The sequence below is a fragment of the Anolis carolinensis genome, chromosome 4, assembly GCF_035594765.1.
Source record: "Anolis carolinensis isolate JA03-04 chromosome 4, rAnoCar3.1.pri, whole genome shotgun sequence".
NCBI classification, from domain to species: domain Eukaryota; kingdom Metazoa; phylum Chordata; class Lepidosauria; order Squamata; family Dactyloidae; genus Anolis; species Anolis carolinensis.
In genome coordinates this window covers 250,301,214-250,317,800 of record NC_085844.1, presented here as the reverse complement: position 1 = coordinate 250,317,800, position 16,587 = coordinate 250,301,214, and the positions used below count along the sequence as shown (strand labels likewise).

At 39.8% G+C, this 16,587-nt stretch overlaps 2 protein-coding genes across 2 annotated transcripts in view; both read left to right on the top strand.

The window, feature by feature from the left end:
• LOC134298715 (nucleolar protein 4-like) overlaps positions 1-16,587 on the top strand; it is a 155,241-nt gene that overhangs the window by 103,189 nt on the left and 35,465 nt on the right. The window contains exon 4 of the mRNA XM_062979786.1: positions 732-841. Within this exon, the coding sequence (XP_062835856.1) occupies positions 732-841 (110 nt within the window). The remainder of the gene's footprint in view (positions 1-731; positions 842-16,587) is intronic.
• Positions 11,406-16,587, top strand: part of nol4l (nucleolar protein 4 like) — a 113,966-nt gene continuing 108,784 nt past the window's right edge. Inside the window, exon 1 of the mRNA XM_062979176.1 lies at positions 11,406-12,131. The gene's annotated coding sequence lies outside the window, so the exon portion shown is untranslated. The remainder of the gene's footprint in view (positions 12,132-16,587) is intronic.

Below are 16,587 nucleotides of genomic sequence, written 5' to 3'. Positions count from 1 at the left end.
CATCAAATACCAAAAACACACAAATGAAAAATTAAAACATACGATTAAAATCAAACCATTAATAAGACAAAGTTAAATAAAACATAAAAACATAAAAAATAAAAACATAAGGATGGGCTGATCAAAGTGCACTAAGTGAGACTCGTAAACATAGAGGAAGTTAAAGGTGCTTTAAGGCTTTGTTATGTAACGATATTTTGGAACTTTACTTCTGCTTTTAAAGAACTATTCATCTTCTATTTTCCAATAAACTACAAAAGACTTCAACTTGTGTGCAGCCTGGTGTACTTAGCAAGGTGAAGCTAACCTGAGGTGCGACAGCTCCCTGATTGAGCGGTGATGACACGATCGTCACCATAGATGAAACTCTCTGTCCTTTCTGGCAGTGGCTGATCATTTGTGTAAAAGTTAAACATCGATGGTTGAGACTCTATGATGAGCTATCCATTGAAAAACTAGAGCAAAATGTGCTGCAGGATGTACCTTGCACAAAGACAAAGTTTTTGCAATTTAACAAACCTTTTTCGTGTTTTATGATAGAACCAATTAGGAAATGACATTTATGACCAAGGAACAAAAGTTGTGTCACGTAGTGTAACAGTAATAATAGCAATAGCAAAAAAGTACAATTGGATCTGGGAGCATTTCAGAAGTCTGGCAAAGGGATGCTCAGCCTGTATCCCGTCTTCTCCGTGAATATTTCCTTTCCTTTTCCTCCTCTTTCCTTGCAGAAAACGAACCTCCTTCTTCTCTGGTCTCCGGCATCATCGACTACAACATGCCACTCACTTCCACCTACTTGAAGCAGATGAAGCTGCGAGTTATGAATTCCCAAGACCAGGTCAGTTTTCCTTTCCATTGACTTGTCAATTTATCAGTCGTATTCCATTATTATTCTGGTTCTAACAATAAGTGAAGCTCATACTTTTTTGCAAATATACCTTTATCCAAAGTAAAGGAGGTATGTAGCAGACCCAATAGCAAAGAAGATGGAAAATAGTTTTAGAATATTACAAAATACCAAGTGAATTGACATCTCATTTTCCCTTTTCTGTGCATCTCTGCGTGCGAAGGAAGTTTGTGTTGTGTATGCATTATTGCTTTGGTCCTATTTAGCTTTTCTATTGGTAATTCTGGAGTTAAGGTGCGTCTACACTGTAGAATTAATGCAATTTGATGCCCTTTAATCTGCCATGGAATCCTAAGAGTTGTAGTTTGTTGGAGCACCATCGCTCTTTGGCAGAGGAAGCTAAAGACTTGCAGAACTACAACTCCCATGAGCCCGTAGCATTGGGGAGTTAAAGTGGGGCCAATCAGTATTAATTCTACAGTGTAGAGATGCACTCGTATGCTGTATACACACTGCAGGATTATCGCACTTTGACACTGCCTTAACTGGCACGATACCATGGAATCCTGGGATCTGTAGTTTGCCCTGGTGCCACAGAAAACTACAAATCCCAGGATTCCAGATCTTGGTGTTAAAGTGGTATCAAACTGTTATAATTCTGCAGTGCAGATGGCCTCTTAGAGAGTGTGAAAGGCTTTGTTGTGAAAAAAGTGTGGATCACTTTGTAATTATTTTATACTCTTAAAGTAGATTTAGTAGGAAAGATCTCAACACTGCCAGGCAGAACCGATATATATTACACTTTCCCGTCAGTGCATCTACACTGGTGACTTAATGCAGTTTGGTACCACTTTTAACTGCTATAAATACCTCAATGCTATGGCATGCTGGGAGCTGTCATTCACTAAGGATCTTTTGGCAAAGGAGGCTAAAGACTTTGCAAAACTACAACTCCCAGGATTCCATAACATTGAATCATAGCTATTGAAGCGGAATCAAATTGCATAAGTGTAGATGGCACTGTATGTGCAATTTGCTAAACTGGAGAGAATAACTTTATTTCAGAGGACATTGTAGCACCTAAAAGATTAATAAATGCCCAACGGCATGATATTAGTGAGGCAGGGGATTGTATTTATTGGAATTTACAGTGTCTGGAAATGCAAATGTCTGTGTCCAAGTTTTTTTGGGGTGGTTTTGTTGTTGTGCCTAAGGTGCGCAAGGTATTTGTTTTGCAAGCGTCTTGTGGGTTTTTGCTGGAAGATAAAGGACTTTCCCCTCTTGGGAAGCCCAGAATAAGCCAAGCCGGGCTTAGAGAGGATCATTGTGTTTGGGATGAAGGGAGCAGAAAGTGTCGGAGGGGTAATCTGTCGAAATGGACTAATCCCTTGCAATCTCTTTGGCCTGAGATCCCACCCGGCGTTGGTGGCGTTTCTTGCTTCCAACTGTTTCTACCTGCACTATAGCAGACATGGGCCAACTTGGGCCCTCCAGGTGTTTTGGACTGCAACTCCCACAATTCCTAACAGCCGGTAGGCTGTTAGGAATTGTGGGAGTTGCAGTCCAAAACACCTGGAGGGCCCAAGTTGGCCCATGCCTGATCTACACTGCAGAACAGAAGTATCAAATCAGCAGCTCCTCGGCTCCTCCTCACTTTCGGACATCAGAGTGGTATCATCTGCGTATTTAAGCTTGTTAATGTTTCTTTCAGAAATTTTAACTCCGGTCTTGGATTCCTCATATTTCGCATGATGTGTTCTGCGTACAAGTTGAATAGGGAGGGTGACAGTATACAGCCCTGCCGCACTCCTTTCCCAATCTTGAACCAGTCTGTTGTTCCGTGGTCTGTTCTTACTGTGGCTACTTGGTCTTTTATTATTATTATTATTATTATTTGTGATGCAAACATACAAACTTAAAACATAAAACAGGGAAAAAACACATTGGGGGAACAGTGAGGATACGGGGAAAGGGAAAAGGGAAGGAATTGGGGTTGGGGAAAGAAAGGGAGGGGGAATAGGAATACGTAAATACAGGCAACTATTCCTCTAATTAAATCGATTTAAGAAGGTTACTATTTGTGTCCGGGTCCTCCTATTATTTTAGTTTATACTTTTGTTTTGAAATACATGTCCACTTTTTCCCAATTAGTCTTCTTGACGGGTTTACCTCTTAATTCTTTCATATAAAAAGTTAGTTGATCCATGTCCCTGATTTCTTTCACCTTCTCTAACCAAAGTTCTAAGTTAGGAATCTGTTCAAGTTTCCATTTTTTAGCCAGTACTATTCTGGCAGCTGTTGTTGTATATATAAATAGTTTGTCGTCATTTAAGTCCCAGTTTAGTGCAGGATCTAGAATGCCTAGTAAATAGGATTCCGGTTTCATAAGGAACTTTATATTTAATATTTTTTGGATTTCTTCATGGATATTTTTCCAAAATTTCTGTATCCTCGGGCATGGCCACCATAAATGATAAAAAGATCCCTCCTGTGACTTACATTTCCAACAGTTATTTGGGTAGTTCTTATACATTGCTCACAACTTTTTTGGAGTCATATGCCATCTGTGGAAGATTTTTAACCAATTTTCTTTTAGGTCCCAAGCGTAGGTGTAGTTGATTTTCTTCTTCCAAACTAATTCCCATTCTGAAAAGTTAATAGGTCGACCGATATTTCTAGCCCAGCTGGTCATACATTGTTTCATACATTGTGGCTACTTGGTCTTTATACAGATTCCTCAGGAGACAGACAAGGGGACTTGGTATCCCCAGACCACCAAGAACATGTCACAGTTTATTATGATCCACACAGTCGAAGGCTTTAGAATAGTCAATAAAGCAGAAGTAGATGTTTTTTTGGAACTCCCTGGCTTTCTCCATTATTTAGCATCCGGATATTGGCAATTTGGTCTCTCGCTCCTCTGCCTTTTCTGAACCCAGCTTGGACATCTGGCAACTCTCGCTCCATGTATTGCTGGAGTCTGCCTTGCAGGATCTTGAGCATTACCTTACTGGCATGGGAAATAAGTGCCTCTTAACCATATTATTATTATTATTATTATTATTATTATTATTATTATTATTATTATTATTATTATATAATCTTTGATTGAAGTCAAAAATCAGAAATTCCTCAAAACACAGCAGACAAAAAACCAGTACAAGAAAGCCGCACTACAAACTAGAGCTGACAGCTGGCACAACAAAACATTGCATGGGGCCAGGCTGTGGCGCAGCTGGCTAGTAACCAGCTGCTATAAATCACTACTGACCGAGAGGTCATGAGTTCGAAGCCCGGGTCGGGTTAAGCCTCCGACCATTAATAGCCCAGGCTTGCTGTTGACCTATGCAGCCCCGAAAGACAGTTGCATCTGTCAATTCGGGAAATTTAGGGACGCTTTATGCGGGAGGCTAATTTACAACACCATAAAACTGCCAGCAAAACACGAGGAAAGGAATGAGGAAGTACAGCCACTACTGCATGGAAAGTTCCTTGAAAAAATTGAAGGAAAAGCTGATAAGGAGAAGACCTGGCTCTGGCTCACGAATGGGACCCTGAAGAAGGAGACAGAAGGCCTGATCCTTGCAGCCCAGGAGCAAGACATCAGGACAAAGGCAATCAAGGCCAAGATCGAAAAATCAGCTGATGACCCAAAATGCAGACTCTGCAAGGAAACCGACAAAACCATTGATCATATCCTCAGCTGCTGTAAGAAAATCGCACAGACAGACTACAAACAGAGGCACAACTATGTGGCCCAAATGATCCATTGGAACTTATGCCTCAAGTACCACCTGCCAGCAGCAAAGAACTGTTGGGATCACAAACCTGCAAAAGTATTGGAGAATGAGCACGCAAAGATACTGTTGGACTTCCGAATCCAGACTGACAATGTTCTGGAACACAACGCACCGGACATCACAGTTGTGGAAAAGAAAAAGGTTTGGACCATTGATGTTGCCATCCCAGGGGACAGTCGCATTGACGAAAAACAACAGGAAAAACTCAGCCGCTCTCAGGACCTCAAGATGGAACTTCAAAGACTCTGGCAGAAACCAGTGCTGGTGGTCCTGGTGGTGATGGGCACACTGGGTGCCGTGCCAAAAGATCTCAGCCGGCATTTGGAAACAATAGACATTGCCAAAATTATGATCTGCCAACTGCAAAAGGCCACCCTACTGGGATCTGCATGCATCATCCGAAAATACATCACACAGTCCTAGACACTTGGGAAGTGTTCGACTTGTGATTTTGTGATAGGAAATCCAGCATATCTATCTTGTTTGCTGTGTCATACAATAATAATAATAATAATAATAATAATAATAATAATAATAATAATAATAATAAGGAAAATACATCACACACTCCCTAAACGCTTGGGAAGTGTTTGACTTGTGATTTTGTGATAGGAAATCCAGCATATCTATCTTGTTTGCTGTGTCATACAATAATAATAATAATAATAATAATAATAATAATAATAATAATATGGAAAATACATCACACACCCCCTAAACGCTTGGGAAGTGTTTGACTTGTGATTTTGTGATAGGAAATCCAGCATATCTATCTTGTTTGCTGTGTCATACAATAATAATAATAATAATAATAATAATAATAATAATAATAATAATAATAATATGGAAAATACATCACACACCCCCTAAACGCTTGGGAAGTGTTTGACTTGTGATTTTGTGATAGGAAATCCAGCATATCTATCTTGTTTGCTGTGTCATACAATAATAATAATAATAATAATAATAATAATAATAATAATAATAATAATATGGAAAATACATCACACACCCCCTAAACGCTTGGGAAGTGTTTGACTTGTGATTTTGTGATAGGAAATCCAGCATATCTATCTTGTTTGCTGTGTCATACAATAATAATAATAATAATAATAATAATAATAATAATAATAATAATAATAATAATATGGAAAATACATCACACACCCCCTAAACGCTTGGGAAGTGTTTGACTTGTGATTTTGTGATAGGAAATCCAGCATATCTATCTTTTTTGCTGTGTCATACAATAATAATAATAATAATAATAATAATAATAATAATAATAATATGGAAAATACATCACACACCCCCTAAACGCTTGGGAAGTGTTTGACTTGTGATTTTGTGATAGGAAATCCAGCATATCTATCTTGTTTGCTGTGTCATACAATAATAATAATAATAATAATAATAATAATAATAATAATAATAATAATATGGAAAATACATCACACACACCCTAAACGCTTGGGAAGTGTTTGACTTGTGATTTTGTGATAGGAAATCCAGCATATCTATCTTGTTTGCTGTGTCATACAATAATAATAATAATAATAATAATAATAATAATAATAATATGGAAAATACATCACACACACCCTAAACGCTTGGGAAGTGTTTGACTTGTGATTTTGTGATAGGAAATCCAGCATATCTATCTTTTTTGCTGTGTCATACAATAATAATAATAATAATAATAATAATAATAATAATAATAATATGGAAAATACATCACACACCCCCTAAACGCTTGGGAAGTGTTTGACTTGTGATTTTGTGATAGGAAATCCAGCATATCAATCTTGTTTGCTGTGTCATACAATAATAATAATAATAATAATAATAATAATAATAATAATAATAAGGAAAATACATCACACACTCCCTAAACGCTTGGGAAGTGTTTTTGATTTGTGATTTTGTGATACGAAATCCAGCATATCTATCTTGTTTGATGTGTCATACAATGTCGTCATGTCAATAATAACAACAACAACAACTTTATTTTTGTATCCTGACCCTTGGTCACAAGGGGACCAAGCCCAAACATATACAATAAGCGCAACAATACAAAATACAGTAATATAAAATACATAACAATTAATACAAATTAAAATATCAGCCTTACAACACAGCATAACAAAATAAAAGCATGGTCAGTGAACAGAGGCAATATCATGGCACTTCAATCATCAGTCTTGGAATAGAGTTGGAAGGGGCACCCAAAGACCATCCAGTCCAACCCCTTCTGACAGGCAGGAAGACACAATCCAAGACTATGACTTCCCTCAATCTGCACACTATCCTCCTATTGATGCAGCCTAGAATCGCATTGGCCTTTTTAGCGGCTGCATCACACTGTTGGCTCATATTCAGCCTGTGGTCTTCTAAGACTCCTAGATCCTTTTCTCATGAATTGTTATCAAGCTACAGTAGGGTCTCGCTTATCCAACAGAAACGGGCTGGCAGAACGTTGGATAAGAAAAAATGCTGGACAATAAGGAGGGATTAAGGAAAAGCCTATTAAACATCAAATTATGTTACGCTTTTACAAATTAAGCACCAGAACATCATGTTTACAACAAATCAACAGAAAAAGCAGTTCAATACACAGTAACGTTATGTAGTAATTACTGTATATACTTGAGTATAAGCCTAGTTTCTCAGCCCTTTTTTTAAGACTGAAAAAAAAAACAACCTCGGCTTATACTCGGGTGAGAGTCCTGGTGGGCTTATATTCAGGTCGGCTTATACTCAAGTATACATGGTATATTTATTATTTTTCTCTATTATTATTGGTATTGTTACATTTATTATTTTACTCTATTAATTATTATTATTGCATTTATTATTTTACGCTATTATTGTTGTTACTTTTACATTTATTTTACTCTATTTTTATTATTATTAATACATTTATTATTTTACTCGATTATTACATTTATTATTTTACTGAATTTATTATTATTATTATTACATTTATTATTTCACTGTATTATTATTAAAAGGATACATAAGCACATTTACATGGAAGAAGATGAAAATAATGATTTAATCAGAGTTGAACAGTCATATCTTAAATCACAGTTAGATGTAAAGATTCAAAAACATTTAAACTACTGAGGCCTCAATTAATGCAATTTTTTTGGTATCTCGGCTTATACTGGAGTCAATGTTTTCCCAGTTTTTTTGTGGTAAAATTAGGTGCCTTGGCTTATATTCGGGTCGGCTTATACTCAAGTATATACGGTACTTTTTTTATGAATTTAGCACTAAAATATCGCAATGTATTGAAATCATTGACAACAAAAACACTTGACTACTAAAAGACAGACTGCGTTGGATAATACAGAACGTTGGATAAGCGAAGGTTGGATAAGCGAGACTCTACTCTATTACTAAAAGAAGCAGATCAAGTTCTTCTGTTTTGGTGGCCAGATTTGGTAGCGAATGGGACAAGCTAATTTTCTCCCACAGTTTAAAAGGGTACTAAATAATTATTACAATTAGGCCTAAAAACCCTAAAGGCACCAAATCTCATCTGATCTTTGAAGCTAAGCAGGGCTGGCCATGGTTAGGATTTGGATGGGAGACCGCCAATGAATACCAGACGCCAGAGTCTCTATTTGCAAAGAAGGATTGGGACAGGCTAATTTTCTCCCACAGTTTAAAAGGGTACTAAATAATTATTACAATTAGGCCTAAAAACCATAAAGGCACCAAATCTCATCTGATCTTTGAAGCTAAGCAGGGCTGGCCATGGTTAGGATTTGGATGGGAGACCGCCAATGAATACCAGACGCCAGAGTCTCTTTTTGAAAAGAAGGATTGGGACAGGCTAATTTTCTCCCACAGTTTAAAAGGGTACTAAATAATTATTACAATTAGGCCTAAAAACCATGAAGGCACCAAATCTCATCTGATCTTTGAAGCTAAGCAGGGCTGGCCATGGTTAGGATTTGGATGGGAGACCGCCAATGAATACCAGACGCCAGAGTCTCTATTTGAAAAGAAGGATTGGGACAGGCTAATTTTCTCCCACAGTTTAAAAGGGTACTAAATAATTATTACAATTAGGCCTAAAAACCATAAAGGCACCAAATCTCATCTGATCTTTGAAGCTAAGCAGGGCTGGCCATGGTTAGGATTTGGATGGGAGACCGCCAATGAATACCAGACACCAGGGTCTCTTATTTGAATGGAAGGAACTGGCAAAACCGACTCTTGAGTCTTCCTAGCCTTAACTTATGAAATGTATTGGGTTGAGATAAGTCAATAAGTGACTTGAAGGCACCAAGAAATAATAAAATTCCGTAATATTCTGCTTGCAACTTTTCCCGTGGCCTTTTTGACGGCACAGGAGAGAACCGGGGAAATGAAGTTTTTCCTGATGTTGGAGATCCCCTGTGATAGATCGGGGTCTTCCTCCCATTGTATGCCCTTTACTTAATTCCCCGGTCCCATAAATGAATTATGTGCAACCAATAATTCACTTATGGAATTGGCTTCCGTGGGATGCAGTACCGAGTACTGGCTTAGATTGCTTCCAAAGTGGATTACAGGGAGGCGTGTGGGGCTGCGGCGGGGTGGGCTCCGCGGGCCGGAGGGGGTCAGGGCAGGTCATGGGTCCAGCTGGCTGCTCTTGCCATTAAGACCAGTGACCCGAGGGTCAACTTTCGTGGGTAGGACGGAGGAGAGGGAATGGCTATTGCCATCGATTTCCCAGTTACGTCTAACACAGACATGGGCAAAGTTGGACTTTCCACGTGTTTTGGACTGCAACTCCCACCATTCCTAACAGCCTCAGGCCCTTTCCTTTTCAGCCTCGGCCGCTTAAGCGGCCGAGGCTGAAAAGGAAAGGGCCTGAGGCTGTTAGGAATGGTGGGAGTTGCAGTCCAAAACACCCGAAGAGTCCAACTTTGCCCATGCCTCATCTAACTCCATTGATTCCTCTAGTAAAGTTGGAATGTCGCTTGCCTTACTTGCCCAAGAATCTGAAAAATGTGTATTGTTCTATGCATCTATTGGTCGATGTTCTGAAATCAATGTCTTTCTCGTGCCTATAATTCTATCTCTATATATAAAAACTAGCTGTGCCCGGCCACGCGTTGCTGTGGCAAAGTGGTGGTGGTATTGGTTAAAAATTGTTGTGTAATTTTTATTTGATGTTATTTGCATTTTTTATTAATTTTATTGTAAGTTATATTTTTATTTATTATATTTTATTATTTTCTTGTATTATTTTTAGTTATTTTCTGTTATTATAGTATTTTATTGTATTAATTTTTTAGTGTTTATTATTATTATTATTTGGGTTGCTAGGAGACCAAGTTGGAGGAGCTTAGCCTTCTAACTGGCAGCAATTGGATAAAAGCAATTATTCCTCTCCCTCTAATTAGGACTTTATTTTTCTTTTCTTTTTGTTGTATCAACCTAGAGGCGTGGATGATGGGTCGTGTTGTCAAATTTCGAGGTTGGGGGGCCTGTAGTTTTGTTGTTTTGTGGGTCGCCATGATGCCATCACTCTTTTATATATATAGATGTAATGTGCATTTTTCCCATCGAGTAAACAACAAAACCACTGAACCGAATCACACCAATTTTGGCCACAAAAGACATAGTCATCCAATCTATGTCTTTCAATAAAAAACGTAGAAAAATAAAGTCCAAATTACAGAGGACGAGGAAGAGCCGTTCTCCCCCTGGCTGCCAGTCAGAAGAGTAGGCCCCGCCCCCTTCAGGCCCCGCCCCCATCATGTCATAGCAACCGCCTCAGTCACAATGTCGCCCAGGGGACAGGCCGGGTTACACTTAGGCCTCTTCCACACTGCCTATAAAATACAGGCAATAACATATACTAGCTACAGTAGATTCTCACTTATCCAACATAAACAGGCCGGCAGAACGTTGGATAAGCAAATATGTTGGATAATAAGGAGGAATTAAGGGAAAACCTATTAAACATCAAATTAGATTATGATTTTACAAATTAAGCACCAAAACATTGTTTTACAACAAATTTGACAGAAAAAGTAGTTCAATATGCAATAATGCTATTTAGTCATTACTGTATTTACAAATTTTGCACCAAATGTTTTCAAGCCCGTTCTATACTTTTGCATTACACTGCTGTGAACAAAGTGTCGTGCTGTATATTCCTCCCAGTTGAAGCTTGTTTGGTTAGGGTTGTTGTGTGTTTTCCAGGCTGTCTGGCCATGTTCCAGAAGTATTCTCTCCTGACGTTTCGCCCACATCTATGGCAGGCATCCTCAGAGGTTGTGAGGCAGGGGTCCCCAAACTAAGGCCCGGGGGCCGAATGCGGCCCTCCGAGGTCATTTACCTGGCCCCCACCCTCAGTTTTATAATATCATATATTGTATATACATATAATATTAATAATATTATAATGTAATAGAATATAACACTAATAATAATACCATATAATAATATTAATTATATATTCTATATTACATATAATATTACTAATAATATTATAGTATAGTGGTATAGTTCAATATAGTAATATGTAATGCTAATATTGTGCTATGCTAATAATATAATATATTGTATGTACATATAATTTGTAAGCCACTCTGAGTCCCCTTTGGGGTGAGAAAGGTATGATACAAATGTAGTAAATAAATGCAGTAAATAAATAAATAATAAATAAATAAATTTTAGACTTAGGCTCGCCCAAAGTCTGAAATGACTTGAAGGCACACAACAACAACAACAACAACAACAACAATCCTAATTAACTTGACTATCTCATTGGCTAGAAGCAGGACCACACTTCCCATTGAAATCCTGATAAATGTATGTTGGTTAAAATTGTTTTTATTTTTAAATTTGCACTACAAATAAGACATGTGCAGTGTGCATCGGAATTTGTTTGTATTTTTTTTTTTTCAAATGATAATCCGGCCCCTCAACAGTCTGAAGGATTGTGGACCGGCCCTCGGATTAAAAAGTTTGAGGACCCCTGTTGTGAGGGATATGTTTGTTTAGTTCTGGCCCAACTCTCCAAATTGCAAAGGCCCTTTTGGGCACCGATGCTGTCCTCTGGGGCATTAGCTTTCCCTCCCAGTTTGGTGTCATTTGCACACTTGGTCAGCATGCCTTCTGTTCCATGACGGCACAGAGTCTCCCACGCCCGGCCCCTTCTTCTTCCACGGGGAATCCTGCGCATGCTCCGAGCGCCACCCGGACTCCTATCCGCTCTCCGTCTCCGTACGTCAGCGGCTCCTTCAGCCTCCTGTGTCCGTCCTCGGCTTCCTGCCGGTTGCTATGGATTTGCGAGACCCATCTGTGCTATTTTGAGAGGCAGAGTTGCCACAGCAGCAGCAGCACCAGCCCAGCCTTCTTTCCCTTTTTGTTTTGCACACCTGAAACTCTTGGATGCTGCACCTGCCGGAGGTGCCGCTTTTGGAAAACATCTCCGCGAGGAATGAGCCGGAGCTAAGCGTTGCCTTGTGCTGGTGAGGATTAATGCCACCCACCCCCTTTCCCCCCTTCCAAGGCTAAAGGTTGTTGTGTACAGTAGAGTCTCACTTATCCAACACTCGCTTATCCAACGTTCTGGATTATCCAACGCATTTTTGTAGCCAATGTTTTCAATATATCGTGATATTTTGGTGCTAAATTTGTAAATACAGTAATTACTACATAGCTTTACTGTGTATTGAACGACTTTTTCTGTCAAATTTGTTGTATAACATGATGCTTTGGTGCTCAATTTGTAAAATCATAACCTAATTTAATGTTTAATAGGCTTTTCCTTACTCTCTCCTTATTATCCAACATATTCGCTTATCCAACATTCTGCCGGCCCGTTTATGTTGGATAAGTGAGACTCTACTGTACTTTGTACGTGCATTCTGTATTTCCTGGTGGCAGGTGTGTCCAGGAATGCTTGGCATCGTGGTTGGTTTTGTTTGGCATGGAGCAAATAAACTTGGCTTTTCACTTAAAGCCTTGAGAGTTTAAGGCATAGGCAAACTTGGGCCCTCCAGGTGTTTTGGACTTCAACTCCCACAATTCCTAACAGCCGGTAGGCTGTTAGGAATTGTGGGAGTTGAAGTCCAAAACACCTGGAGGGCCCAAGTTTGTCCATCACAAACATCACTGCCAACGTATCCGTTTTAATAGTAATTACTGCAACTCGGTCAATTGTAAACTCAATTGCCTACTTGAATGCCACCAACATTGCACTTCTATAGGTATTACACCTCTCTGGAGATGTTAAATCAGACGCTGGATGGCCATTTGTCGGGAGGGCTTTGACTGTGTCTTCCTTAATGACAGAAGGGGGATGGACTAGATGCCCTTTGGGGATCCTTTCCAAATCTACTCAAGTATAGGCATTCTTGTGTCCAGTGGAGTCTCCTTCTCTGAATGTTTTTGAACTGAGGTTGGATGTCCATCTGTTGGGAAGGCTTTGAGTGTGTCCTCTTTAACAGCAGAAAGGGGCTGAATTTGATGCGCTTTGGGAATTCCTTCCAACTCTAGCCAAGTATAGATAGTCTGGGATTCAGTGGGGTCGCCTCTAGATTTTTATGAACTGAGGTTGGATGTCCATCTGTTGGGAGGGCTTTGAGTGTGTCCTCCTTAATGGCAGAAGGGGGCTGGACTAGATGCCCTTTGGGATCCTTTCCAACTTTAGTGAAGTATAGACAGTTGTCAGTTCAGTGGAGTCTTCTTCTCTGAATGATGTTAAACTGAGCCTTGGTATGAACTGAGGCTGGATGGCCATCTGTCAGTAGGGCTTTGATTGTGTCTTCCTTAACAACAGAAAAGGGCTGGACTAGATGCCCTTTGGGGATCCCTTCCAACTCTAGTGAAGTATAGACAACCTGGTGTCCAGTGAAGCCTTCTTCTCTGGATGTTTTTGAACTGAGACTGGATGTCCATCTGTCGGGAGGGCTTTGACTTTGTCTTCCTTAATTAATGGCAGAAGGGGGCTGGACTAGATGCCCTTTGGGGATCCCTTCCAACTCTAGTGAAGTATAGACAACCTGGGGTTCAGTGGAGTCTTCTTCTCTGAATGTTTTTGAACTGAGGCTATGCATTGTCTTGTATTATTTTGATGTGTTTGTACTCATTTGAGGCATTGAATGTTTGCCTTTTTGTTTTGTGTCTGTAAACTGCCCTGAGTTCCTTCAGGGAGAGAGGGCAGTATAGAAATAATAATAATAATAATAATAATAATAATAATAATAATAATAATAATAATAATAATAATATGACACAGCAAACAAGATAGATATGCTGGATTTCGTATCACAAAATCACAAGTCGAACACTTCCCAAGTGTCTAGGACTGTGTGATGTATTTTCGGATGATGCGTGCAGATCCCAGCCTTTTGCAGTTGGCAGATTGTAATTTTGTCAATGTCTATTGTTTCCAAATGCCGGCTGAGATCTTTTGGCACGGCACCCAATGTGCCCATCACCACTGGGACCACCTGCACTGGTTTCTGCCAGAGTCTTTGAAGCTCAGTCTTGAGGTCCTGATAGCGGCTGAGTTTTTCCTGTTGTTTTTCGTCAATGCAACTGTCACCTGGGATGGCGACATCAATGATCCAAACCTTTTTCTTTTCCACAACTGTGATGTCTGGTGTGTTGTGTTCCAGAACTTTGTCAGTCTGGATTCGGAAGTCCCACAGTATTTTTGTGTGCTCATTCTCCAATACTTTTGCAGGTTTGTGATCCCACCAGTTCTTTGCTGCTGGCAGGTGGTACTTGAGGCATAAGTTCCAATGAATCATTTGGGCCACATAGTTGTGCCTCTGTTTGTAGTCTGTCTGTGCAATTTTCTTACAGCAGCTGAGGATATGATTAATGGTTTCGTCATCTTCCTTGCAGAGTGCATTTTGGGTCATCAGCTGATTTTTCGATCTTGGCCTGAATTGCCTTTGTCCTGATGGCTTGCTCCTGGGCTGCAAGGATCAGGCCTTCGGTCTCCTTCTTCAGGGTCCCATTCGTGAGCCAGAGCCAGGTCTTCTCCTTGTCAGCTTTTCCTTCAATTTTGTCAAGGAACTTTCCATGCAATGCTTTGTTGTGCCAGCTGTCAGCTCTAGTTTGTAGTGCGGTTTTCTTGTACTGGTTTTTTGTCTGCTGTGCTTTGAGGAGTTTCTGATTTAGCCAGTCAACATCACTGCGAGGGTGCAGTGAATGATGAATGGTCATGAGTTTTCTTGTTTTTCTGTCCAAATTGTCCAGTTCTGCCTGTGTCCAGTTTATAATGCCAGCAGTATATCTTATGACAGGTATGGCCCAGGTGTTTATGGCCTTGATGGTGTTGCCTCCATTGAGCTTGCTTTTGAGAATTTTTCTGACCCTTTGTGTGTATTCTTTGCTGACCACAGTCTTCACATGTTCATGCTTGATGTTGTCCAGCTGTAATATGCCCAGATATTTATAGGCCTCTGGCTGGTGACACTTTATTGTTTGGCCATTAGGCATATTTATGCCCTCACTTTCAATGATTTTTCCCTTCTTCAGTCACACTGTCGAACATTTGTCCAAGCCAAACTCCATGCTGATATCAGTGCTAAAAATTCAGACAGTGTTAGTCAGAGACTGGATTTCAGTTTCTGTTTTCCCATACAGCTTCAGGTCATCCATGTACATCAGATGCGGAATTTTGTGAGATTTCTTAGATGTTTGATAGCCGAGATTTGTTTTTTTGTAAGATTGTTGACAGAGGGATCATGGCAATAATGAAAAGCAGAGGGTATTATTATTATTATTATTATTATTATTATTATTATTATTATTATTATTATTATTGTTATGGCCATCTGTTTGAAGGGCTTTGACTTATCTTCCTTAACGGCAGAATGGGGCTGGACTAGATTCCCTTTGGGGATCCCTTCCAAAATTAGCCGACTATAGACAGCCTGGTGTCCAGTGGAGTCTCCTTGTCTGGGTGTTTTTGAATTGAGGCTGGATGTCCATCTGTTTGGAGGGCTTTGACTGTGTCCTCCTTAACGGCAGAAGGGGGCTGGACTAGATGCCCTTTAGGAATCCCTCCCAACTCTAGTGAAGTTTAGACAACCTGGGGCTAAGTAGTGTCTCCTTCTCTTGATGTTTGTACACTGAGTCTGGATGGCTTCCTCCAGCCAGGTAGGAGGGGAAGCCTTTTCCATGCAACACACCTGTGGACTCCAGGTGACACAATAGTGTGTCTTGGAAAGCTCTGGTCTGGAATCTTTGTCGCCCATTGACCTCATTGCTTAGTATTAAGATGCAAGGGAGCAGTGGGATCCTATGGCTGCTTTATCTCAGTGCAAACGGCGTGCATTGTTTCTCCCACTCCCTGAGCATGGTATGCGCAGAAGAAGGTGCGGCCGGCTTTGCCGTTTCCTCCACTTGGTTCCTGTGAACGTGGAGTTTATACAATGAAAACAGGAAGCCTGAGATGCCAGGGTGGGCAAAAGGGTGCCGGAAAGGACTCCCTATTTTTGGCATGCACCACAACTAATTGGTTTGCAAAGGGGCGATGCTTCGGATTGCCCAAAACACGGAAGACAAGAGGACGGCTTTTGGTTTTGAATATGTTTTGCATAGATTTAACTAAATTGTTTTTAATACTAATGATATTTAATATTCGTATATTTTACATTGTATTGCAGACCCTTAAATGTTCGCCACTTTGAGTCTCCTTATGGAGAGAAAAAGAGGGATATAAATATGCATAACAACAACAACTTATTTCACACTGCAACAAGTTCTGCGTGTTGCAAATGTGGCGTAATTAACTAGTAGAAAGAAAACTCCATTTTTCTCAATTTTTACAGTATTTTTACAACAAATCTATATCATAAAAGTACAAATATGTATTTGTATGTATATACAGTAGAGTCTCGCTTATCCAATGTTCTCTCATCCAACGTTCTGTATTATCCAACACGGTCTGCCTTTTAGTAGTCA